General features: G+C 36.8%; 1 protein-coding gene across 2 annotated transcripts in view; it reads right to left on the reverse strand.

Annotated features, from left to right (window-relative positions):
- Positions 1–640: 640 nt before the first annotated feature.
- Positions 641–27,419, reverse strand: part of LOC142358177 (short transient receptor potential channel 4-associated protein-like) — a 31,497-nt gene continuing 4,718 nt past the window's right edge. The window contains exons 2-9 of one of the 2 annotated variants that reach the window (XM_075409635.1): positions 23,631–23,812; positions 22,949–23,245; positions 22,218–22,709; positions 21,768–21,985; positions 17,677–17,876; positions 3,178–3,351; positions 2,118–2,346; positions 641–1,328 (exon numbers count right to left, since the gene is read on the reverse strand). In XM_075409635.1, coding sequence (XP_075265750.1) covers positions 815–1,328; positions 2,118–2,346; positions 3,178–3,351; positions 17,677–17,876; positions 21,768–21,985; positions 22,218–22,709; positions 22,949–23,245; positions 23,631–23,812 — 2,306 coding nt within the window. In that variant the 3' untranslated portion in view covers positions 641–814. Of the gene's footprint in view, positions 1,329–2,117; positions 2,347–2,988; positions 3,352–17,676; positions 17,877–21,767; positions 21,986–22,217; positions 22,710–22,948; positions 23,246–23,630; positions 23,813–27,419 lie in introns of both variants that reach the window. The other variant, XM_075409634.1, reaches the window with a different exon arrangement.

Consider the following 27,419-nt stretch of genomic DNA (forward strand, 5'->3'; position numbering starts at 1 on the left):
CATGATCAAAAAACTTTTCTCGCTCAGAAAAATAGTTCCCACGGCAATTTTGTTCATTTTCGCTTTTATGTCAAAACAGCGTCTGAACGAATAGTACTTCCGGTAAAAAAAAACCTTAAGAAAACCAATACTCCTCTTCGCGTCGTAAAAACCAAGAGCGCCACAATATAGCTTCGTTCAGCTTACAGCTTTGCAGCTAGGAAAATGATAGCCTGGTGATACCAGGTTTCTTCCACACCTGACGAAGCTTTTCAGGAAATGTTCATCAGAATTGTGCCCTAAGTTGCAGGTATAATGATTGTGAAATCCAGGTAAATTCACTTACAATTTGCAGCTTGATAATTTAATTAAACTCGACCCTATTGCATGTAAGCAAATTCCACTACTCACTCACTATTCGCGGTAAAATAACTTGACATACAAGTAATTCTTCCTGCAAATTGCAAGAAAAATTTGCAGGTGAATTACCTAGAAATTTTTTGCAGGTAACATTCTGGTAGGAAGATTCTAGGCAGATTGCAGTCCAAATTTTACTAAAATTTCAATCAAGGGAAATTGTTGGCAGGTAAATGCAATATATGTTGCATTCAAGAACAATTTACTTACAAATTCTAGTAAATTTACCTGCATTTTAAAATTAATTTACCTGCAATTTTTTCAGAGTGCATTTGTCGCATGTCAACACAAACCGGCTACCATCTTTTCAAGAACGATCTACAATTAATACTAACTAAACAGTTTATGAAGATCATCAATAAGCACCGAACTAAGAGTATTAGGTGATGGCGGTGGCCTCAGCATTAGTTGTACATATTTAATCAGCATCAACGTCAATTTTTTCTGCATTCGTCTTTGCAAGATTGGAACAATAGAATGCCAATGATGTATTGCAGTTTGAGTCTATCTTGGTCATTGTATTGACACAGTCAAGCCAGCGTGAAAATTCAATTCCCGAACCCTCAACCAGACATTTCACATCTTGACTCTGGGGTAAATAATGCTGCTTCCAGAAATTACACAGATGGTGTAAGTTTTCAAAGTAAAATGTCAACTCAGACAAATGATCGATTTTATTAATAGCTTCAAGATACACTGAAAGTTGGTTTCGATCTTTTGCAAAAAGGAGAATGACGAGTGCTGTGTTGAGACACGAGACGTTATCTTGAGTGAGTGTGTCGACATTAATGCATCTTAGAATCTTGCAGATGTATTTGATTCTGGTGTTGAAGTTTGCGAACCGTTTCAGAAGGACATTGTCTTTCATTTTCTGCATTGCACTGCTGTTGATGCCGAGGTTCTCAAACTTGTTGATTGACAAAATGATGCATCTAAAGGAAACGAGCGCAATTTAATTTATCACTAAATGAATTATAACCGACTGACTAACGTCGGACGAATTGCTCTCAAACGACTGACGAGCGGTTGGATTCGCCAGGTGGGGGTGGGGGACTGAGAGGGGGTTCAAAAGATTAAGAAACCGGTCAATCGCATACTTAGGGACTAGTAAAGCGTAAGGCTCTAAGAGCGCTGTTCAGCCACTTTATGCCTTCTGGGCGCTACTTCTTGATCCCGTTTTTGAGGACGAAAAGTCAAATAGGTCAGGCAAAAAATCGGTCAAGAGAAAAATCGCATAAAAAGACCACAGGACTAATATAATTGATACAAACTTCGTTTGAGAGCAATTAAAAAACGAACCGCAAACTTTTGGCATTTGACTGCCATCAACCAAAATGTTTGGTAGCTAAAAGCAACTTATTAGCGTTTTTCTTGATCAATTATCTCGTTTAGATTGAAGTTTGCATCGTTAAAATTGTCTCAGATTTGGCTAGACTTGTGTTTTAAACAGCTTTAACCAGGCCCTGTTCAAGTAAGCTCAGCAGCTTCAAAAGATAAAATTAGATCGAAATTATCGAAAAAAGTGCGAACAGATCTTAAAACAGCGCACCGATACAATCCAAGTCCTTTAGATTGTAAAAAAGACCGCACCAATACAATTCAAATTCTCTGAATCGTAATAAAATTAGGAGCGCTATAATAGCCGGGTGAGCAGATGAGGGTGGCTATTAAACACGATCTATAACAATTTGAAGTCAATGTCAAAAAAGGTGAACACCTACCGAACAAACATGTTGCTGTCGATGATATTGTTGAACACAATGTTGATAAACTTCTGGAGTTTAGATTCGGCCACACACTGATTAGCTGTATCTGCTGAGCCACTTTCAAAATCGCTAAATGACAATGCCGGAGAAAGCGGGTCTGAACTTGACGACCCTTGGCTTCTGAAGCTCTCAATTGAAGTACCATTGTCGACTATTATAGAATAGATCGAGATTGCACCAGGCCCTGTTAAAATTATATCTTACATTTTGATAATGACTGAATCTTCCTCCCGAAATGAACTACTTTTTATGCAGCCTGAATCTATTCAGCTGGAACACTTAGTTTGAAATTCACCGCAAAAAATACTGATCGAAAAACGGAGTTTTCTCATTGTCGACTCTTATAAACCACCAACGCCAATGATAGCGGGCGAGCCGTAATAACTATTCAAAACTCGAAGCAAGCTGACACTTTTGAAAAGAAATCACTCAGCTAATAAAATCAAATTCAAGGCGAAATATTCCACTGGGAACAATTACAGGTTCCCAAATATACAGGTTCAGAAACAGGAATTTCGTAGATTGGTAAATCTTAACTGAACAAAAATTATTTAGAAACACGCAGTTGTATAAATGTTATTAAATTCGCTGATAAAAAAATTAATTGCCTCAAATTTACCTAAATATCGATTTCGTCTTGAACGATGGCATCATTTTGTTCAAAAGCTGACATATTAAATTATTTGATCCCAAAAATTATTCAAGAAGAACGCCACGTCCAAATTTCATAAACATTTTAACGCGATTCGACCATGTGCAGTTAATATTACATTCAAGTTATAGCAGCCGCTTAAATAAGTGATGAAATGTATAATCACAGCTTTACCCCGTGGCGTGATAGGGTTGGTTTGCGAGTCTAGGCTCAAGGAAGCCGTATAGGACACTACGTTCGAAGATGACACTGTCGGCCGATTCTGAGACCCGTAGGCGGAAGACGACGACGTTGAAGGTCGATTGCCTCCGTTACTGTTACTACTACTACTAATACTATTACTGCTACTGGGATTGTAACTACCACTGGTAGATGGGGTGTCAAAGGGTTGCTCCATTGCAAAACATGGCTGGGGTTGAGCTCTGTTGGTGAACAGACGGTCTGATAGGATCTGCAGTGAAGAGACGTTGAACTTGACCATCTGGGCGAGCAGGTCGAAACTGCACTGTATCATATCCTCATAGCTGTGCCCGACCTCTGAAATCAGTTATTAATCACCACCGCAAACTAACACGCACAATTATACTCAACCGCAGATTATATGAATTAAATTGTACCATTATTTTTCTGCAGATAAAAGCAGTTAATTGATAAGCTACACTTTGCTAAAAGCGTTTTGGCAGCTTTCCTATACTGATCAGTATCTCTTCATCTTTAGCAGCAACGCTGTAATCGAAATTGCAACAGCTTCTGTTGCATATAAATTCCCAGCCAAATTTCGCTAGATAATTCAATGACAACTTATATAAACCATGAAATATAGAAAACCGAATTTTGATCGGACGTGAAAAAGGAAAAATGTTGTCAAGATGGTGCAAGAAACTGCCGATAAAAATCTCAATTTTTTTTCGGATTCAACAAAACTGAAAAAATACCCAGCTTGAAACGGAAGAAAAACCTAGACATTTTTCTCGAGGAAACTATTAAAATTTCAGAATCAATATTTGATGATCTTTTGGCATCAACATAAGCGAGGGGAACTACATACTTGAAGGTTCTTTTTGATCAGTTTTGGGCGATCAATATAACTCAAGTAGATAGACAACAATAGTGTTATTGAAAAGCCAATTGAACATATTTCAATTAAATTGGCGGTCGAAATTTGTCTTTTTCGAGGAGATATTGGGATTAGTGGCATTCGATTTCAGACCGATGTAACACTCTAAGAGTCAAAATACTTTCAAAAATTTAGTCATTTCCATAACAAACAGTGAATGTCAGAAGTGAACAACAGTAAAACACAGAAAAACTTCGCTAAGGTGACAACTATACAAATTAGCGAGCTTTGTCAAACCTTTCAATTCTTACTGTTTATAGAAACTCTCTAACTCTCAACAAAAAAGAAAATAGCTGGCAGAATGCCAGAAAATAGCCGCAATAGATTCGTGGATCGGCAGTCTAAAAAAACAGTAAAAAAGAAAGCGAAAAATGACGTCACGCACGCAATTCAGTTGAAATTGCATGAACGAATGAACAAAAAGCAGATTTGAAGTGGTTGTAACGTCATATGGTCGTAACAAAAATCATGACGAAATAAAAAACATGGCAGGACAAGTCCTGACGTACAATTCAAAATATTTTCATTGACTTAACAAACAACTAGACCTAGAACGGACAATGGGTGAATTGATGGGGATTGATGGGAATTAATGGGAATTAATGGGTGAAAAAAATCAGATGAAAACAAAAATCAATGTCAAAATGCTGCTAGGGAGAACAAAAAACCACTAGTGAGATATGTAATTTTGATTCTAACAAAAAAATAGGTCCAGAATGAGCTGTGAATGGATTGGGAAAACTATTTAGAAAAAAATCCAATCCCAAAAAATTGAAAAAACAGTAAACATCAGAGTGAAATTGCCGCATGTGAACAAAAATCCACTACCGAGGAAACGAATTTTTGTTCAAACACCGTTTTCTCACTCTACTTTAAAATTAGAGCGCAAAATTCACGCCGCAAAACCACTCGCTTTTTCGCTCCGTTTCTTGTTTCGACGTGACCAAAATCACCACTCCAATTTCACTTCAAAAATCATGAAAATGTGTGAACAGATCTTAAAAAAAAACATACATAGCCGGAAGAATTCGGGAAACAACTCGAAGTGGAAATCGACTTAAATGGCATCCAACTACTCATCAGACAAACCGTACCTCCACTAAATTAAGATTATCTTGAAACAAAAATATAATACAAACAAAAAAGTTTAAAAAAATCAAATCTATTGAAATATGATAAAAAAAGTGATCAATTTTTATCATAAATTGAGACTCCGAAATAACTATCTTTGTCAAAATTACATCTTCAACAAACCTAGTACCTACTCAAAACCACGTATGAGAAGTTTTAAAAATACTTGATGCGAAATCATGAAAAAATAAGCTCTTACTAACAACTTTGACTAAAAAAACTGGAAAAAGTTCATTTTTTTAAAATTTCAAAAGCACACAAATCCAAAGGAAAATTTTTTCAGCCAATATGGTATCCAGATGATCGCAAGGCAATAGGCAAGTCATAATAGGCTGAGAAATTTATCTAAAGAACAGAAAAAAAAACGAAAAACTGCAAAAAATTAAGAAAAATAGTTCCAATTTTCGCTATTTTTTGTCATATTTCACAGCAAAAAATTGCTTCATATCCACAAAACTGCAACTATTTGTTAACTAAAAACTTCTCAAGTAATAGGGGTCTTTTCAATACCCATTTGAGGCAGTAAAACAAAACAAAAGACAAAAAATCGCAAAAATTAGCCCAAAAATCAGCAAAATAGATGAAAAACCTCCGAATTAGCATAAAATTCATATAACTTTCCAGAAACCTTCAAATCACTACCAGCACCAGCCTAAAGTTTAAAGAAAATCATAACCAAACCTCTTTACCAAAAAAAAATGGAAAAAAATCGCTTTAAAATGCCGCACGTGAACAAAAAATTTCACTCGCTTACAGAAATTTTTTTCACACCTCAATTTCTCGCTCTCTAGAAAACAGCGATATGAACAAAAAACCACTCTCTTTTCGCTCAGCTCTTCACTTTTGTTCAGCACCAAAATCACTCCAAATTTTTTCACGCGTTTCATTTCCCGCTTCAAAAATCACTCCAATAAAATTGATTAAAAAAAAAGGGACTTCTCCAATACTCCTCTTCGAGTCGTAGAAAAGACAGCGCCCCAATACAATTCAAATTCTTTGAATTGTAAAAAACCAAGAGAAGGCCAATATTAGCTCCAGCTATCGCTGTGCGGCTATTAAACATAACCGACTAATGGACAAGCTGCTCTCAAACGAATGGCGAGCGTTTGGATTGGTTAGTAGCAAGCTAGGGCTTAGGGAAGCTAGCTTTAATTTAACTGAGAGGGGAAAAAGTTCACAAAGGGAGTACGATAGGAGGGGAAGTGAGCGCGTCGAGGGTAATCTCAAGAGTGGTCAAGCTTTCTGGGTTACGGATGGTAAAAGGAGGTTGTAGAAGGGGGTGGATGAGTGGGATGGGGTTACAGCAGAGATGGGGGGTCTAAACCTCAAAAAAACTACACCTCAGACCATGCATTAATTCAAGTCTCATCCGCAGCTTCGGTGAATAGCACACTTAGAGAGAGGTAAGGCTCTCGAACAGCTGCTCACCGTCTTATGCCGTCATGCATATTCCGTTTTTCTGGACGAAAAGTCAAATGATCAGCAGAAAAGAACTATCAGACGAAAGGTAGATATCTTTAGTAAAAGCGAGCTAAATATTTTTTGCACATTTTTTTATGTACAACGTGAAGATCTACAATGTAATTAAAAACGAAAATCGAATGCTTTCAATGACATCTTGCATATCAATTACTTTTGGGTCCTTCAAAACTTCTTTCCAAAACTGTTTTTTCAATTCTTTTTTTCAAGGACGCTCTCGATGTTGTTTTAATGACATTAGAAGGAAAACTATTATAAATTGGAATGGCTTGTGCAACAAACGAATCAGCTAAAAATTTATTGTTCTTTTTAATATCAAACGTAGCTTGCTTTGACCTGTCATATTGTTTCATTCTCATTGTAGAGAGAAATTCTTTTTTATATGCTGGAAGATCGTATAATCATTTGTATATAAAAGAAAGTTACTTTTCCACAGTTTCGACAATTCCAGGAGTTGGGTTTCAAACATTTTCCTTCCTGCTTAAGATACTTTCTCGGAAGTAAATTTTGCCGCCGTGCTTTGGAGATTTCCTCATTCTGCTTCCCAGTAATAACGATGACGTAGATTAGTTCTAATCTCTTCCGACTTATTTAACTGTTGTTTTGCCTCAATTGTTTATCTGATATGTTCAATGTGCTGAAAATTGAGCCGAGGTTTAAAGAAGAGAAGGGTCGGAACATTAAGTTGTAACTCGCAATACCGATTCGACTTGTTTCAATACCGCTCAAATCTGTTGTATATTGTCGGTTCTTAACTTCGATTCGTATATCGCAAAGAGGTTGATGTGTACAATGATGTTGCAGTACTGTGCTATTAGATGAAAAGTTTGACTGTCGCTATATCTCAAGGGCAGCAACAAATGCAGCACAAGAATCTAAGGTTTTGAGAGTGCAAATAGTGGCCTAAAGTACATGTACAACAATCTGCATGCAATCGTCGTACAACTACAGAATCGCTCGTCATTCTTAAACACAATTTTCTACTCCTCAATTTTATGGATCATTTGAGAAATTTTGGTAAGGCGCATTAGCAGGGTTGTATTTGCTTTGAAATGTTTCCTGTTCCCCATAGACTAATCATTTAAGCTTGACTAATATAGTTGTGATAACTGCCATAAATTGCTATCTATGTAAAATAGACATTTACTTTCGGTAATTCAGTAAAAAGTTTGTCTTGTCGATTTACTCATTGATAAGGCATCAATTTCATCAGAGTTTCTACTTATAATTACAAATCAGATCCTGATAATTTACAGCTAAAATATTTTCGTGACTATTAGGAAATCAAACAGCCAAAGAAAAATTCGAATAGGCAACACGAAAATTAGTCTAATTTGTTGTTTTCGTTAGATTACTCTCAGCTGCAGTTAGCATCCAAAGTGACGGTTGACAACATAATCATGAAAGTCAGAAAAAAGGCAAAACTTTGCCGAAATAATTGCTCGCTTTAGAGTTGAAAAAGGTTAGCTATCAGACATTTGCTAAAACACGAATTCGTAATCAATACTGTACATGCACAAGGACCATCTCCGCTGTCCCAAAACAGGCTTAGACAATGAAAAATTAATAAATTTACTCCTCTGCAGTATAAAAATGAGGGTATCCATAACATTTTCGAGATGCTGAAAACTGACCCCGTTTCACCACTTCAAGCAGAGCCGGCAGATTGCCGGAATAGCTGCGAAAGAATAGACCTGCGTGTCATATAATAGAGATAGAAACAGATACAGATCTAAATTAAACTTAATTTTAAAGTGCAAAAGACATTTTATTGAGTGAGGTAAGTCACGTATGATCAAAATCTAATCACGCAAATAACCTACTAAAAACCTTTGCTAAAGCGAGTGAGAAATGACGTCACGCGCGCAAATGCCGTTAGTGAGAGGAAGAAGTCTTTCAGAAAATTTGACTTTTTCAGCTTTGCTGTGTGAACAAATGTAAAACGAAAAAAAGAGCGTCAGACGACGAAACAAAAAACATAGCAGGACAAGTCCTGACGTACAATTCAAGGAATTTTCATTGACTAAACAGAAAAACTAGACCTAGAATGGACTATGAGTGAATTGAGAAAACCATTTTCAAAAAAATCATATCAAAAAATAAGAAAAAAACAAAATCAATGTCAAAATGCCGCATGTGAACAAAAAAAATCACTAGAGAGAAATGAAAATTTAATTCAAACAAAAAACTAGGCCTAGAATGAGCTGTGAATGGATTGGGAAAACCATTTAGAAAAAATCCAATCCAAAAAAACGAACAGTAAAAATCAGAGTGAAATTGCCGCATGTGAACAAAAACCACTACCGAGAAACCGAATTTTTGTTCAAACACCGTTTTCTCACTCTACTTTAAAATTAGAGCAAAAAAAATTCACGCCGCAAAGCCACTCGCTTTTTCGCTCCATTTCCTGTTTCGGCGTGACCAAAATCACTACTCCAATTTGACTTCAAAAAACATGAAAATGTGTGAACAGATCTTAAGAAAAAAAGACAGCGCCCCAATACAATTCAAATTCTTTGAATTGTAAAAAACCAAGAGCACCGCAATATAGCTTCGCTCAGCTTACAGCTTCGCAGCTATAAAAAGAAATTTCAAAAAAAGCGTTTATCCGCGATAGCCGATCAGTCAATTCCATCATTTCTTAGAATGAAACAAAAGTAGAATTGAATTAACGTTATTTTGTTCATAAAATTTAAAAAAATAGAACGGCTCTCACCTCATGAAATTGAATGGTCCAAGGAACATTTGAGGACTCAAAACTGCACACTCAATCAATATCCTGACTAGGAGGAATAAATGATTACCAGAATCCTCCTCAAAAACAGCGGTAAATGTCATTGAAACAGAAAAACGCACATCATTGAAACAGAAAAATATCGATTAACGTCGAAAGAACTGCTCTCGAACAACTAGTGGGAGCTCTAATCAATTGCAACCTGCTTCACTCGCGGGGTAGCCTAAATCGGACTAAGAAAATCACTAGGGGGCTTCAAATAACCTCATTAGAAGTTAATCTATACCACTATTAAGATTTTGGCGCACTTATCATTTGACTTTTAGAATTAAGTTGCCGCTAATTGAGTTGAGTTCAGCTGCTTGAAATTGTGAACGAGGGAGATCTTTAGATCATGCAAAGCGCAGAAAGTCAAGGGCGTAAAAGTTACTCGAATAGCCTGTCGTGGTCGATAACACGGGTCAAAGAATTCAATAAGTTGAATTTTAAATTAAATTTTGAACTGAAAATATACAAAAATTAGCTTGTTTTTATAGTGGTTATCTATGCGAAAATATACAGAGAAAATTTAGATTAGCTTAAAATATTTTACATGATTGGCATGTGAATAGATCTTAACTCCGAATCCCGGAGGTGATTTTCTATTTTCATCAACATTTCATGAGAATCATATATGGCTTGGGTACAATCGAGTTCATTAGTTGGAGGTCGGTGGATGTTAAAATCAGGTTTCTGTTGGTGGGAGAATTTGCTTCTGACATATGATTGATAGGTCAATAAGATAATGATAGCGTCAAAACGAAATTAGAATTGAGTTAAGTTTTGTGGCCATTACTTATCGACACAGCAAAAAAGTTCGTCAGGTAAGTTCTTCTTTCGTTCTTTGAAACTTTAATAAAGAAAACTTCTAAGTTTCTTGATGTTTCTTTGAAACCATCACATCCTTCCTCCTTTTTTAAGCAAGTTTGTGAGTATAGGTTCTCCAAATCTGTCGGGTTGTTTTCTGTTTCTTGTTGATGTTCGTGAAGGCTCTGAGGTTTCGGGTTGTTGGTGCTCTGCAGATGATGTGGCTGCAGAAGCTTCATCTTGAAGTGAAGGTCCCGCATCTGTACTCTGAAGTTGTTGTTTTGATTGAGATATGTTTTCCTCCACTGCTGGTTCAATTTTCACATTGTCCTCGTCTAGTCTCGCAATTTGGTTGTCGCTCACTAGAATAGTCCGTGCTGAGTTTTCGGGCTGTATGAAAGATGTGTTCAAGCCCTTCCTGATGATGAAGGTAGCAGGAACTGTCTTTGTGTCTTCGTTGGCCTTGAATAGAATGGGTTCGCACAAGTCGAAATCTGCTATTGCTGGTAGTCTCACTCTGCGTCCCAACAAGAGTTCAACTGGAGTTTTGCTCCTCGTCTTTGAAGTGTTGCGATGTGTCATCAGTGCCCTTTGCAGGAATCCTCCAAATGACACATTAAGGTTGGGACTCCACGCTTGAAGTGCCCGCTTCACTGTCTGAACTGCTCTTTCAGCTAGTCCATTAGCTCTTGGATGATAGACGGGTGATTCTAATTTCTTAATTCCGTGATTCACACCACTGTTTAAGGTCACCACTTACAAATTCTGGACCATTATCAGAAACTAAAGTTTTTGGTATTCCGAATCTTGCAAAGATTTGACTAAGATATATTTTAACTGTTTCTGATGTTCTATTTCCCGCGGGGAAGGCTTCTATCCAACCAGAACCCGCGTCAATAATTACTAAGATATTGCCTTGGTCCTTAACATAACCCCAGTCCATGTGGAGCCGTTCCCAAACGTCGGCTTCTGGCCACGTAGAGACCGTTTTTCCCAGGCTAGGCCTGTTGAAATGACAATTCTTACATTTACTAACAAAGTGTTGAAGTCTTGGGTAATGCCAGGCCACCATGCTATCATTCTGACTGATGCCTCAGTTGTATTCTTTCCGGGATGTGTCTCATGCGCTTTTGCCAAAACCAAGTGTCGTAGTTTGGGTGGAATGAAAGGAACAACACCTCTGAAGATGATTCCATTATGTAAAGTAAGTGCATCTTTCTGTTGTTCGAATCCTTTTTCCGCTTCTGAACATTGTTTCCAATTGCCGCTTTTGATTCGTTTCACTATGTCCTGGAAGAGTCTGTTTGTTCCAAGTTCAGTTTTGATTTCTGCTTGGGTCACCAAATCACTGTGGGCGAAGTAGATGTTATTGATTGCGAAGCACACTCGATTGTTGTCCGATTCGTCTTCGCCAAAATCCATTCTGCTCAAAGCATCTGCATGGGGTATCTGCTCTCCTGGTGTGTACCTCAACTCATAGTCGAAACCCATTAGAGCTATTGCCCATCTTGTGATTCTCGCTGATGCTGTCTTCGGGATCTCCTCGTCTGGTGCAAAGAGATATTTGAGTGGTTTGTGGTCAGTCTGTAGGGTAAATCGTCTTCAAAGAAGGAATTGTTTTAGTCTTGTGACCACAAACACAATTGCCAGTGCCTCCCGTTCTATGTTCGAGTAGTTTTGCTCCGCTGGAGTCAATTTTCTCGATACATATATGATTGGATGTCCTTCCTGCGAACCCCGCCAATGGCTTTCTCAGAGGCGTCAGTAGTAACTGTTGCTTCTTTTTGTAGACTATATGGCTGTACTAGTGGGTTAGCACATAATTCATTTTTTATGTCTTCAAAAGCTTTTTGTTGCATTTTGTCCCATGAGAAATTGCTATTTTTCATGTTATTTAAGGGTAGCATTTTTGTTGCAAAATAAGGAATCATTCTTGTAAAAATTAGCTAGCCCAACAAACGATTCGAGTTGTTTATTGTTAGTTGGTGCTTTTGCATTTTTTATTTTTTCAACATGTTTGGGATCTGGTGCTATTCCCTCCTTTGAAATGGAGTATCCCAAAAAGCTAACGCTATCGACTGGTTTTGAGTTGGATTTTTTCTCATTAATAGCAAAGTTTTTCTCACGTAGTCGACTCTTGACTGCAAGCATTTTCTTGTCGAACTGCTCCTTGGTAGTTCCATACACCAATACATCGTCTTGAAAGATCACAACACCTTTAATTCCTTTGAGTGTTGATTCGATGCAATTCTGGAAGATTGAAGAAGAGTTTTTCAATCCCTGAGGTAGTCGGCACATCTCGAACAGTCCCTGAGATGTGTTGATTGTGCATATATCTTTAGCTTCTTCGTCAAGTTCAATTTGATAGTAGGCATCTGAGAGGTCAATTTTGCCAAAGTATAAGGCCCCATGTAGGTTGTGGAAGATCGTTTCCATGTCCGATATTGGGTAGTCCTCATCCATGACCTTGCCATTGATGTGCACTTTCAAGTCCACGCAAAGTCTCAGTTCTCCACTCTTCTTTCTCTGCAACACCACTGGAGTTGCATTAGTGACTCCTCCTGGCTGTACCGGTTCAAGGATGCCTTGTCTGACCATTTGTTCCAGCTTCTCTGTGACCTTGTCTTGAAGAGGTAGAGGTATTTTTCTGGCTTTGCAGAACATTGGCTGTGTTCCTGGTATCAACTTCACATGAGCTTTGTAACCCTTCACAGCAGGTAGGTGCTCGGCTGTGATGTTGTTCACGCCGTGCTTGGGTAGAAGGTCTCTACCAAGTAGTCCAAATTCTCTATCAGACTGCACAACTGCAAGTTGTTTTTGAGTGAGCCTGCTTCCGTTCCACTCAACGTCACAAGTAAGTGATCCCAGAAGCGTTAATTGATGACCATCATAAGCTTCAAGATGTCTTATCTTACCATCCAACTGAGGTTTACCAAGCTCAGTCCATATTTTTGATGATATCACTGTGCTATCTGCACCTGTGTCTACCTGCATTTTTACTTTGCAGTTATTTATTGAGATATATTCCCATGTCACAGACATGCTAAAGATTTGTTCTTTAGTATAAAACATTCCCATCTCCGATGCTTGAGATGCTTGCTCTGAAGAAACATTTTCTTCTTCGCAAAAGTTATTCTGTTTATTGTACTTACCTGAATTTGGTTGGGGTCTGCTTCTACACATTTTTGAGAAGTGTCCCACCTTTTCACAGGTGTTGCATTTTTTACTTAGCGCTGGACAGGGTCTACTAGAGTGTGTCTGACCTCCACACCTAGTGAACATGTTGTTGTTTTTATTAGCCGTAATTTTTTCATTTGGTTTTCGAAAGGTCTTTTTGAAATTGAACCCAACTTCTTCTTTCACATTAAAGGGCTTATTACCTGATGAAGAACTTGCAAAAGCCATTGCTTGACTTCTGAATTGTAAGCTCTCAGTCATTTCAGTAACCGACATTGCTGGTTTTGCTTTAATACCGTCTAGTAGTCTAAGTTTTGCTTCAGGGTCCCTCAAACCTGAGATAAACTTTATTTTTACCAGCTCCTCTTCGGGGTTGGCCGCTGTTTTCAGTTTTTCGAAGTCACAATAGCGTGCTTCTTCTCTAAGACGTGCTAGGAAGTCGTCGTCTGACTCCCCTACACCTTGTATAACGGACAGGAATTTAGCCCTTTCTGCCGTTACTACTCTCTTTAGGAGAAATATAGTTTTGAATCGCCAATCTGATGTCTTTATACGGAGTGTCTATCAAATTTCTAGGACTCATTAGGCTCCTAAGTTTAATACTTGCATCTTGCCCGCACATACTAAGGAAGAGATTGGTTACCTGTAGGTCCTGTACAGTACCGTCGTTGTTGACCTTGTCCTCTTTCTTCTCTGCGCGACATTTCGCCACAAAAGACATAATCCACGCAGTAGCTGATTCTGCATTCTGTAGATCCAAAATTTGTCTGTCTGTAGCTGGTCTGGACACCATTGTTGTGGTCGATAACACGGGTCAAAGAATTCAATAAGCTGAATTTTAAATTAAATCTTGAACTTAAAATATACAAAAATTAGCTTGTATTTATAGTGGTTATCTATGCGAAAATATACCGAGAAAATTAAGATTAGCTAAAAATATTTTACATGATTGGCATGTGAATAGATCTTAACTCCGAATCCCGGAGGTGATTTTCTATTTTCATCAACATTTCATGAGAATCATATATGGCTTGGGTACAATCGAGTTCATTAGTTGGAGGTCGGTGGATGTTAAAATCAGGTTTCTGTTGGTGGGAGAATTTGCTTCTGACATATGATTGATATGATTGATAGGTCAATAAGATAATGATAGCGTCAAAACAAAATTAGAATTGAGTTTAGTTTTGTGGCCATTACTTATCGACACAGCAATAAAGTTCGTCAGGTAAGTTCTTCTTCCGTTCTTTGAAACTTTAATAAAGAAAACTTCTAAGTTTCTTGATGTTTCTTTGAAACCATCACATAGGCAAAAAACGGTCAAGCGAAAATTTTGCATTAAAAAGACACACACGTTTACAATAATTGCTTCTCTTCGAGATCAATTAAAAAAGATAAAACTTTACAAAAATGTACTTAATTCAGCTTCTAAACTGAAGGCTAGAAAATTTAATACTACTGCCATCTAGCAACCGCTCTAATGAACATTGATAACCTAATGCAATATAACCTCCCGACCGAGCCCCATCGGTTCATGCCGTTTCTTCTGCCTTTGATATCACTCTTTTGAACTTGGCCTAAACATTTTGATACCATAACAGGCACATTTACATGTGAAAACTAACTGCCAAAAACTGAAAAAGCCTTTGATAAAATTTAATTCAAGTTGCGCCTGCAAAAGTACTGTTGGAAACTCCCTGTAATACAGAAAAACAGGTAGTTGACAACAAAATATTACCTATTGACAATGTAACAGGTTCATACGGACAAAGAAGACGAGCATTGGGAAGGTTGATACCGAAAATATTCTTCAAAAAATTCATACGAAATTCTCTAAAATCCAACCATTATTAGGAGAAAAATTTCCATTAAAAGTTCTGTTAGATCAGTCATCTACCCCTTATTTGCAGAGAAATATTTTGAAACAAGTTAAAAAAGAAAAGACAGGAAAAAAATTAGAAAATTGTATAACTTATTTCAGTGAAAAGTTCGCTGTCTACTTTTCATTGTGAAAATACTTAAAACAAGGCAAAATGGTTAAATATAGCTTAAAATTAACACAAAAAGTGCAAAATTTGCATCAGATGTTCAAAAAAGCTTCCAAACGCACAAGTACCAGATTAGAAAATTGAGAGAAACACCTTTGACAGGAGAAGTTGGAGTTAAGTTTTAAAAATGCTTTCGAAAAGCACTCTCTCTTTTATCAGCTCTTCGGTAATTTGGCATAATTTGACATAGATAGTTTCCACGCATTTCACTTCCTGATTCAAATACACTCCAAAATTACCGATCAAAGACGCTCCACCAAAACTACTCTTCGAATCTTAAAAAGAGCGCCTAAATAAAAACCGATGAGAGGCTGACGGCGGCTATTAACAAAATAAACCTACACTCACGACTACCAGAAAAGCTGCAAACTATAAGCTGTAGAAAATGCAGAGCAAGAAATACAAAATTGAGTTGGTGATGATGTTGTTAAGGCAAAAAATACCACCCATTTAAAAAACTAAGCTTTTACCTTTTTTCCAAACAAAATATAAAATAATTACGCTATTTTTAACGTCAAGCATTATTTTACTCCTTTATTCACCTCGAAGGGGTTTAGAGAAACCTTAATTGACTTTAATCTAAGACTCAAAATATTTTAGAGAGCGAGTTATGGCGAACTTTAGCTTATAATTTACCAGCAATTAGTCAAAATATGAAGTCACGCACATAAAATCAGCAAACGAGCAGTGAACGCGAGACATGAGCGTGTGAACAAAACTGTTTTTAGGTTGGCGGCCTGAATAAAAAACATTATAAAAAGAAACGGTCAGATGAAGTAACAAAACATAACCGACTAACGTCAGACGAATTGCTCTCAAACGACTGGCGAGCAGTTGGCTCCGGTAGTATCCAGCTGTGGTTTAGTGATGCTAGCATTAGGGTGGATGACCAGAGTTTGTGTGTGTATGTGGTGTGCGTGGAGGTGGGGGGGGGGGGGTAGAGTTGCGAGTGCTGGATGAGAAGAGGGGGGTTCGAATCGACAAGTGGAGGAGGGTAGACAAGGGGGGCGTTGAGAGGGGGATGAGGGCGAGGGGGTGACTGAGGGTGGTTAAACATAAGATTTAGAACACCTCTTCATATCATGAAAACGTCTCCTCAAAACAATTTTAGTGAATGGCATTCATAGGACCTATAAGATGAAAAATTGCGTAAAAAAGACCACAGGACTAATATAATTGCTACAAACTTCGTTTAGCATGAGAATGATCCGAAGAACATCAACTTAGTTTTTGATTATTTTTCAGAAAGCAAACAAACTTAAGCAACAAAAAAAAAGAATTGACTGTTATCAGAGGACAAATCAGTCAAAAGAACTAGACGCAGGCAGCGAACATTTTGTCTTGGCAGCAGACATTTTAAGGAGACAAAATGCATGAATTACTCGAAAGCATTTGAGTTTCAAGAAAGAATATCTGCTTAAAACACGAGTTAAGGAGTCGAATCTATTCTATTTGCAATGGTATCAACCGTCACTGATGACAACGGTATAAAACGGTTTTGATGTAACCTATCTGCACCACTGGACAGTCACTAGTCCAACAGATAGAAAAGATTTTTGTTTCTCTAGAAAAAAAAAACAATTTTGTTTCAGAAATTTTTTTTTCTCTAATTTGTACATTTTTTGAGAAAAAATTGCCCACTTATGGAAATAATTCAATATAGAAAATGATTCCACTAACTTAAAAAGTTTCCTTAGAAAGTTGCGTCACTCTGCAGACGACTCTCTATCGCCAGCCAAAGCTGTACATCTTATGGTGCACTCAGTTAAAAATTGATAGAACTTATGAATTACTGAAATATTTCAACACGTAAAGGCACATTGTTGGGCATTCAGGCAAACTTGAATCATTTTCTGTCAAGATAAGAGCTTCAAAAAACCAGTTTCTGAGAGAGGACTGGCCATCTTCGGGGTCAGTTCACTAACAGAATTTCTTCTTTATTTAAAGGGACTTCTTTAAAGAGAACATTACCGCTTGGAAAAAGACAAGGGACACTTCTTGTTTTTTGACCAACAATTTGACCAACTTCATGGCCAACAAATTGAGGCTCCTTTAAAACTTTTGAATAAAATTTCTGATTGATGTAATTCCTTCAAGCCGAAAACAATACCGGTAAGACTCGGAAATCCAAACATATGGTTTGACAAAAACTAGATGCAGAGGATTCAAAACCTCATTGAGTTTATATTTTTAATAACATGAAGAACTTGAGGCTTTGGATAGGATAATTCGGGTAATAATGGGCAAAGGCACACTACCGAGAGGTTGAGCTCAGGTAAAAACACAGGTTGAGCTCCTGCAAAAGTTGGCATATCAGGAGAAATAAGACTCACGTGTAGTAACCGAGGTTGCAGTGTCACTGCTGCCTTCAGCAGATGTGGCCTCTCCATTGCGATGAGGAAGACCAGAGTAACTCAAATCCAGAATGCCTTCGACTGTGTGTTCGATCAGCCCCGCATCACTCATGAATACCTGGTACGGAAAGAGGGCCTTCCCACGCAAGAAGCTCTCAATGGCTCGATGCAACCAAAACCTGCAAGTAATGAAATACAAATACATAGTTGGAAGATTGCTGGACAATAGCTGCAAAATAAACTGTTGAGGCCCGCTAGTTTTTTAAAATAAAACAAGACTAATAGCAAAGAAACTGCGATTCAGAATAGATTCTGATTTCAAATTATCTTTATTTTAAAAGCAGTAAAGTAATATAGCCCTATAATTGACGCATGGATGACCTCTATTCATTTTCAATCGAGTTTCAGTTCAAAGAGGGTATCTTCTCAATTTAGACCTTCTCAGAGAGTGCAGAAGTACAGAGAGAGGCAGAGTCAGTTAAGCCAAGTACGACAAAAAAATTATCACGCGATTGACCTAAAAACATATACCGAACGCATTAGCGATGATGTCAAATTTGCATGACGGCACATTCTTGACCTCATGACGCGTGATCATATGATCGCAACAAAAATATACTGAACGGCAAAAGTAAGTTAGCACTCCTACTTTACGAAGTAAAAATTCAGTTTTTGAGGCAATATTACTCTAAAATAAAATTACACTTGGAAAACATTTTTACATCACTGATCCCTTCTACAAGACCTCTCGCCTACCTATGAAACTCAACGTTCATTTACCAAAAAGTCCAAAGTAAAGTTGATGAAATTCTTCCAAGTTTGAAGTAAAAAGAAAATTGTCTCAAAATTTGAAATGTTTTTTACGCTTGTTCAACTATGATTGAGTTTGTATTTGTGCTAAAGATTAGAGGAAGAAAAGATGTAATTAAAATGTGATATCCAGACTTTTTTCTTGTAAGACTTGGATGGAGTTGATCAAATTTACATTGGGCTATCTTCGAGTTACCCTTAAGTATTATCCGAGTTTCACAGGTAGGCAGGATTACTGAAGTTGGGGATAATGGTCTAAACAAATTTTAAACTCTGATTACAAGTTGGAGTAATAGTTCAACTAAAAACGAAAATTCAAATCGTAAAAGTAGGGAGTGCTAACTCACTTTTAACTTTCAGTATTGATAAGACGCCGAAATAAAAAACAACCGAAAGAATTCCAGAAGCAATTCGAAGAGTAGGGCCTTTACCTACAAAAACGTAACTGCAGTTTGAACTATTATTTGTCCGAAAAACGTTCATCGCCTCATCAGAGATAACTATATTAAGTGTCTCAATTACATTCCCTGTCGCAACAATTATAAATTCAGCATGGACATCAGTCAATCAAGCAAACATGAAAACAATAATCATACAAAAAATATAATAGATTTCAATCTAATGACAAAAATTTTGTTCGCACTATAACACGGGAGAACTTAATTTGAAATCCAGAAACTGCAAAATTTTGAATTGTTATTATTGACAATAATATTATAACTTGTAACGTTAAAAAATTGACAAAATTTCGAATATGGAGAAAAACTGGCAAGCTAAAACAAATGACCGACCGAATCCTTATCACGAAATAACCATCCCAAATTCAAATCTCCGCACTTAACTCTGCGACCCCAAAGATATATAACATTCTAAGAATAAGACAACGAATAAGACAAATAACATTCTTAGAAAGTCAACTGCATTAGAAAAAAAAACAGAAACTAAATCTCAAGAAATTTTTTTTGTTTAGTCATCAGCACTTTGAAACAATTTACAGATAGTTCTCTCTTCTTGGAGATAACTTTGTTAAACTGAATTTAAACTATCCCAAAAATTAAGTTATCGACAAAAAAGCAAAGGAAAAAGAAATCGGAGCCAAGAAATCGTTTTGCAAAAACCAAGCACCAAGAAATAAATATTATAGAAATTTAGCAAGAGTAAATTTAGCAAGAATAAATATCAGTCAAAACTAAAAAAAATATCAAAACCAATCCAAAAAATGAAAATCAACCCGAAAATTCATAATAAAAAATCGTAATAGCAACGACGTCAAGAACTGCATTAAGTTCAAAGAAATAAACAGCAAAATTTTAAAATCTAAGGAAAAAAGCCCGCATTTTTTTAACTCACAGAACTATGCATTTTGAATATAAATCGGCATAAAAATTGAGAAACGAAAAGCTGCTTAATGCTAGATTGTGAAGGTTGCCGTTAAGGCATCTTCATAATTTTGAAAACTGAAAATCAAATTGAAAATTATAGAAAAGCGAGTATTATTCTATGATTGAAATAATTGTTGAAAAAGTCAAAACATCAAACGTCATTTTTATTGAATTTCAGACCTTACGCCGTAAAATTATTGACCTGACAAAACAACATTTCAATTCCTGACGTTGAAAGAAAGCCTAATTCAAGTAAACCATACAAAAATAAAACAATACAGAAAAACATAGCTGGCAGATTGCCAGAAAATAGCCGCAATAGATTCGTAGATCGGCAGTCTAAAAACAGTAAAAAAGACAGACCAAAAAAATTCGTCTTTTCATTGAAGGCTGATCTGTTATATTTTGATTTAAAATCTGTATAAGTTATTGCTGCCTCTATTAGCTGATCTCAAATAACCTTCATTTAGAGTGACACACTCCCATTTGACCTTATCTCTTTGAATTAAAGTAAATAAAAGGTGACCAAAAATTTAATCACGCGCATGAACAAAAAAACTCGCTCCACTAAGAGCGAAAAATGACGTCACACATGCAATTCAGTTGAAATTGCATGAACGAATGAACAAAAAGTGGCTGTGACGTCATATGGTCGTAACAAAAATCATGACGACGAAATAAAAAAAACCAAGAGAAGGCCAATAATAGCCCCAGCTATCGCTGTGCGGCTATTAATTACAAAAACAAACAAAATTGGAGGTGTATGTACAATTCTATAACAGATAACACCTCTTGACGAAAATAGAGGCGTTCAATGCATGGATTATTAAACCGTTCGATATGCATTGGTCACAAAAATGTCCACTCAAATATACAAAACAAATTATCGAAAAAGAGCCAAAAATTGAAAAATAAGAACAGATTACGCTCTGCAAAGCACGGAAGTATCAATTCCATGGTTTACTATTTGTACAAAAACCAAACGACAAGCAAAACAAATGAGTCGAAGGGACGAAAAACGGTTAAACACTAATTTATATGCTCCATTCTCTCAAAAACCACTTCTCAAAGTCCAAAGTCATTCACTCAACGCAGCGCATGAACTTCTCCCGCTAAGCAACAATTAGTCAACACAAATTTAGCAACATTCGCTTGCAGGTCAAAAGGCCGCCTGAACAAATAGAACTTCCTCTAAAAAAACTTCAAGAAAACGGATACTCCTCTTCGAGTCTTAAAAAACAGGATGAGACCAATAACAGCCTCACAATCGAAATCTATCAACGATAGCCGACAAGCTAATCAATTTCCGGGAAACATTGAACGATATAGCATGACATGAACCGACTAACGTCGGAAAAACTGCTCTCGAATGACAGGCGAGGCAATTTAATTCATGGGCTATAGCCTACATAAATTTTTCTATATGGGTAAGAAAACATCAGCCGACGCTATGATTCGAACCCCGACCTCTTGAGTCTGATTCCTTTCACTCGATGGAGGTATCAACCACTCGGCTATCAGGTCCTTGTCATCGCGTCTCTAATTATCGGATTTGTTCGAACAACAAACTTTATTTCAGAGTAAGAGCAATTGAAATCACTCAAAAATTAAGAAGTGCGTGAAAAAGTCACTTGAGAAGTCAAAGATTATTCTAGAAGAAAAAGCGCAAAACGCCCAAGCAAAAAATTTGCATAAAAAAGACACACAAAAAAGGCAATTAAAAATGCATAAAAAAGGCAATTAAAAAGCTCTTTAGTAAGTATCTAATGTGGACTACCATACGAGCCAATGTAGATCTCTACTCTCTCATGAAAACTTCTCCAAAAATGCAACAATTTACTCATCACAGACCTCGAGGACCACGAAACATTAACTGACCGGTAAACAGGAGCCAACTCCTTTTTGGCCAAATCGTTCATCTTCGTGAGCAATCCTGATACACCTCGGCACATCTGTCCCGCCTTTTCTGAGAACTCAACTGGTGCCAACACCTGGTAGGGATCTCTGCTTCGCTGAAGCTTCTCGAACTCCGTTGAAGTCAGCATGCAAATGTTGTTAAGAGTTTGATCACACATACTGTGAATCACTCTTAAGATCTGAACCAAACAACCCACCTTACTTTTTAGTGCTGGTTTTTGTCTGAGTCTAGTAATTGAACTCTCTATGATTTCAGAGCAACCGAGTAACGCATTTATCAAAAATGACCAGCTAGTCTTCAGCTCATCTCATTTTTTCAAAACCATTAATTAACATCAGGCTTCTTACAGCTGTTACGCTAAAGCTTCCAAAAATCTTGTGAAGAAGGTCCTCTCTTGATTAGCAATTTACCTGTATTCTCAGACTTTGTATCAACGATTCGCCTTCCAGGAAACCATACTGATCAGTGGTCAACGTCCCCGTATCAGGATCAACTGCAAAGAAAAAGGAGAACAGCTCATTGATTCTAGGAATCAATCTGTACTGGTTCAGTTTTTCAATCGTCTGCATTCGCATTGATCCATACAGCAATCCCGTCACCAATATGCAACCTTCAATTCTCATAGTCAAGTCTTTGTTGATCTCGATTCTGTTCATAGCGCTAACGAGCTGTTCTGGATTTGTGTTCAAAGGCGGGAACTGTCCTGTGTTGTCATGATTGCCCATGTGTGTCATTCGCAGCTGGGCAATTAAGGCATTTGCAGGTGATGACGTTTCTTCTAAGATGTCGATTGCAACACCGAGGTATTCCATGAATAACTTGTTATTCGGCTCAAATTTCCTCACAATTATTTCAACCACTGACACCAACAGTCGCGGGATTGACGCCAGGTATGTTATGTTCTACAACATAAATTGACTGAGTTGTCTACCATTTATTTATACACCTCGTCACACGTAAGTTGCACCTCTTCCTGTTCACGTTGTAACAAAACTACTCAATTATCTTTGACTGATTTTATAGCTAATCATTGAGTTTAGATCCTTGACAGAACGTGAAGACTTCCTAAATAAAGCCAAGTTTGCATTTGCATTTTTAAACGATCCTAACTTTGTATATAAGAATCCTAACTTATGCGTACCCTTTCACAGGCGACGCTATTTCTCCTCGATTTTCTCTTTGAACTGTCTATTGCACAGAGTAGCTCTTCGGGCTCAGAGCCCATATCCACAACGGTGTAAGACAAAACCCTGAACAGATTGCTCATCTGGTCAATGCTTAAACTGATCAACAATCTGTCAATGTCCAGACTCCTCAGGTCCAGAGGGTGATCTCTGTGCACCATGAGATCCTCCAGGAGGAGCATTGAGACATAGCCCAGAAGCCTGCTTGACAGTGAATCGAGAAGCTTCCGAATCAGGTCTACGTTATTTGCCAGCTATAACACAATTTGGTTCAGCATAATAGCAGGCAACTAAAAAATTGATTAATGTCAAAAACAGAAGTGAACGCGAAAAGGCTTTGACAGTTAGCGCTGAGACACTTTTTCATGCAATTATAGATAGACAAGTTTTTGTATTGTATGCTTGCAATACGAATTCGTTTATCCAATCCATTTGCCGTCATGTCATGTCAAAGCATTTTGAGCTGTTACGCGGCTCTTTAGTTTTGCCATAATTCAACTATCATTACACAAGCCAAAAATCGAATTTGTTCTGATTTGCGGATAGTTCTCTGTGGTACAAATAACCACAATTTCTACAAGTGCACCTGCGATGTTAACTGAGCTGATGAGCTCATGATAAAATGTAGAATAATCCTACTTGTGACAAAATTTTGTTGCGGAGAGGACTTGAGGTAGATAGCGTTTGCAAAGCTTGTATTGCGAGGAAGCGCACTTTGTCATACGCATCCTGATCTTTTCGCTTCTGAACCTCTGACTTCTGTGCGGTCTCAAACTTCAACGGATACTCCAAAATGAAATTGTGAAAAATTTGAATTCCACCTGAAACAAAAAAAATTTGTGAAAAAAATTTAAACTCAAACTGATTTTCCACAACACAGCTAATAAACAATCACAAGTCAGTCAAAAGAAAATCTCATGAAATTATATCATCAGCATATCATTACAGAATGACAATGGTCCTTTTCAAATTTGGAACAACACAACCGAAAGATGAGAAAGCAGCTACATATAATCTCCGTTCCAATGAATATCAAGACAACCGTTTCACAAGTTCATAGAAACAAGTTCATGACAATTTTCGACTTTTTTGGAAATATGCAAAAAGGACACGTGCTGCAACAATTTTACGCTCTATTCGTCCAGAATTCAATGGACTTGAGAATAGAACAACTTATTTTTCGAGAACAATTCGAGGGCAACTTTTTGGCCAATTTTAGCAACAAGTCCAGTAATTGTTGCCAAAATTTAAGACATTAAGCTACAAGTTTCCAAAAGTTTTATGATATCTTGGTCACTTCAGCAGCAGTTGTCATAGCGCGACAAAGTTTTTCCCTCAAAAACTCCACCAAATTATCTTAGAAAATTATTTTAGAAAAATAATCATTCTGAAGTTTAAAAAATCTCTTTAGTGAGGCTTTTTCTGGTTGGTTTTTCTGTTTCCCGATCTTCGGTCAATCTGCGTTTTTTGACCATTTAAAGAACACCAAATTGGAATACACTATTACTTTCGTTTTTCCATGTAATTTAATATTTTAGATTTCTTGATTATTAACTAATTCTGCAATCATTTACACTGTCGAGCTGTGAATTATATTAATTTATTATATAATTCTGACTCGGAACTCGATGTTCCTTTTTTATCGTGTCCATGACTGATTGTTCCTTTATTTGCTAATGTTTCCAATAAAAACGGCGTGAAACTATGAACATATCTCAGCTCAACTTCTACAAACAACTTCCACAAAATTAGTTGTCAGGCCTTACCTAAATCCACAGGAAATACTGAACAACGACACTAGTCATGTTCTTAGAAAAACATAGCTGAATAGACCGGACCACTGAGATGCCTTTCCGCAGTAGAACATTTTAAACTTTAAGGGCTGCAACCTGCCAAACTACAAGTATCTCTTTTACCCATTAGATGGATCCGTCAAATCTTTCAAGAAATTTTTCATTGAAACAAAGATTTTCATTAGAAGCTTCACAAAATGCAACTTTTTGCAAATTTCACATCGAAAAAAGTGAGAAACAATTTTCGATGAGCAACAGTTTTGAAACTTTAGTTTCAGTGGTTTTCACGTCGCGAGTATCCGCATTGAAGACTATTGTAAGCCTCATTAAATCAATTTTCAAGATAATGTCAAAGATGTTGTGAAAAACTATTATATTTGAAGCCACTAAAGAGATTTTTAGATATTTAATCTCAAAATTAAACGTAAACTTTAAAAAAATCAAACTTAATTTTTCTACATTTTTTTTACCTCAGAAACAGTCATAGCCAAGATTTGCGGCGCCAGGGAAATAAAATATTAACCTATGGAGCCGCAATAAGAAAAATACTATTTGGAGTCAGAAAAAGAATAAGAAAAATAAAATAATGGTCATTCAAAATTTTCAAAGTTTGGGTTTTGCATTCTTGACATATAGTAACATAACCGACTAACGTCGGGCCAATGCCTCTCAAACGACTGGCGAGCGGTTGGCTTTATCAGTAGCTAGCCACTTTTCTGTCAGGCTAGCTTTAGCTTGATTCGACTCTGCAACTTTTAGTTTTCTAGCCTTGTTAATAAATAAATCAAGTAAAAAAACTGATAATTTAAAAATTTGGAAAATATTGCAAACTTTAAAAGTTTCCCAATTTCGCAGTGAAAAAATGTTCATAGCCATTTTTTGTCTTTAGAGTTTTCTCAAGTAACCGCAAGACTTAAAAAGTTTTGTTGACCAGTAATGATCGTTAAACTCGGAAAAGGACAAAAATATTCACAAATTTTGAAAACAATCGCAAATTTTATTTTAAAAAATCTTGCAAATTTCAAGATATTAAAGTCTTCAAAACCATTTCATTGTCTCAAAAGAATATCAAGTATTCCCATTTCATGCATTTAATAGTTTCACGGGACCATAAAGATCCAAAAACTTGCCTTGATAACATGATAACTTCCCGAAAACTTGAAAAAGAATTTAAATTTCATCAAAAAATGGCAAAATCTGGAGTCATTACAAAAGTGATAACCATCCTATTAGCTCTAAAAACTCTGCAACAGATTATTATCAATCCTTCCAGGAGGTCCCTACAACCCTGGTGCCAAAAAAATAATCAAAAAGACAAACTTAAAATTGCAATTTTTTAAAAAAAATTGCTTAAATTCGTGATATTAAAATCTTGAAGATCAATCAATTACATCTAGAAAATAAGCAGTAACCTAGTACCAAACACTAGAGGAGGTTGTCTGGCTCTTAAGGCTGGCGAAACCTGAAAAATGACATAAAATTTCAAAAAAACTTGAGAAAATGCAAGTTTTATTAAAAAATTACTAAAATTTGTGATAGTAAAAAGTCGAAAACTATTCTATGGCGAATAAAAATTTTTCAGTAACTTTTTAAACAAACCCTTAAGGAGTTTTTCTGGTCCCTTTGTCTGGAAAGACGTGAATCGAAGCCATGAGCGGTTGATCGTCAGTAGCTAGCCGGGAAGGGGTCACCGGGGGCTGATTGGGGGGGGGGGGGGGTAGGGGCAATAGTGGGGGGTTAGAGTGGGGAGGTCTTCAACCTCAAGAACCGCCCTTCACACCATAAGTATAGGTCTCCAAAACAGTTTGAGCTGAAACAGAGCTGAAAGGCTCTAAGACCACTTAAGGCCCAGTGGGCGCTACCAGCTTATCCCGGAGGACGAAATGTCAAATGGGTCAACCGAAAAATCGGTCAAGCAACAAATCAAATAAAAAAGACCAACAGGAATAATATAATTGCTACAAACTTCGTTTGAGAGCAATTAGACAATCAATTTTTGAACGGAGAGCACATCAGATCATCTAATTACGCAGACACGGCCGGAAAACTTTAAATTATCTGTGAAAAGATAAATTACAAACAATTGCTTTATAGAAATAATATATATAAGCAAAAAAAGCAAGTGTAAGCAAAGAGTATTAAACATTCTCGAGCTTTCAAGTTTTAATTAACCTTGCTAAGCCATTACATTCTTGAGTAGCGACGTAGTATATTCTGGGAAGATATCAAGAATTGCAGAAAAATACCAAAACCTTAAATTTTTGCTGATAATTTCTACTCCAACACGGTAACCTCTTTTATTTGCTCTATGAGTTTATTTTGGACAGCAATTAGGAGAAAAGGTTCCCCTTTTGAATGGTTTGTAAAAAAATGGCTAATAAAAGACTTGGCGGGATATTGCTAAAAAGCGGGTAATGTTGGGGAGATTTTCGTTAGCCTTTTTTTGCTCCTTTTTAAATAGTCTCAAGCTTGATAAAAAGAAATTTGTCACTCTGGTTGCATTAGCAAAAAAAACAATTCAGTTAAAAGTTTTTGGGGTACATAACAACATAGTACAAAAACAAAGATTTTCATTAGAAGCTTCACAAAATGCAACTTTTTGCAAATTTCACATCGAAAAATGTGAGAAACAATT

This window comes from Convolutriloba macropyga, unplaced genomic scaffold, assembly GCF_964194025.1.
Source record: "Convolutriloba macropyga unplaced genomic scaffold, txConMacr16.3 SCAFFOLD_499, whole genome shotgun sequence".
Taxonomy (NCBI): Eukaryota; Metazoa; Xenacoelomorpha; order Acoela; family Convolutidae; genus Convolutriloba; species Convolutriloba macropyga.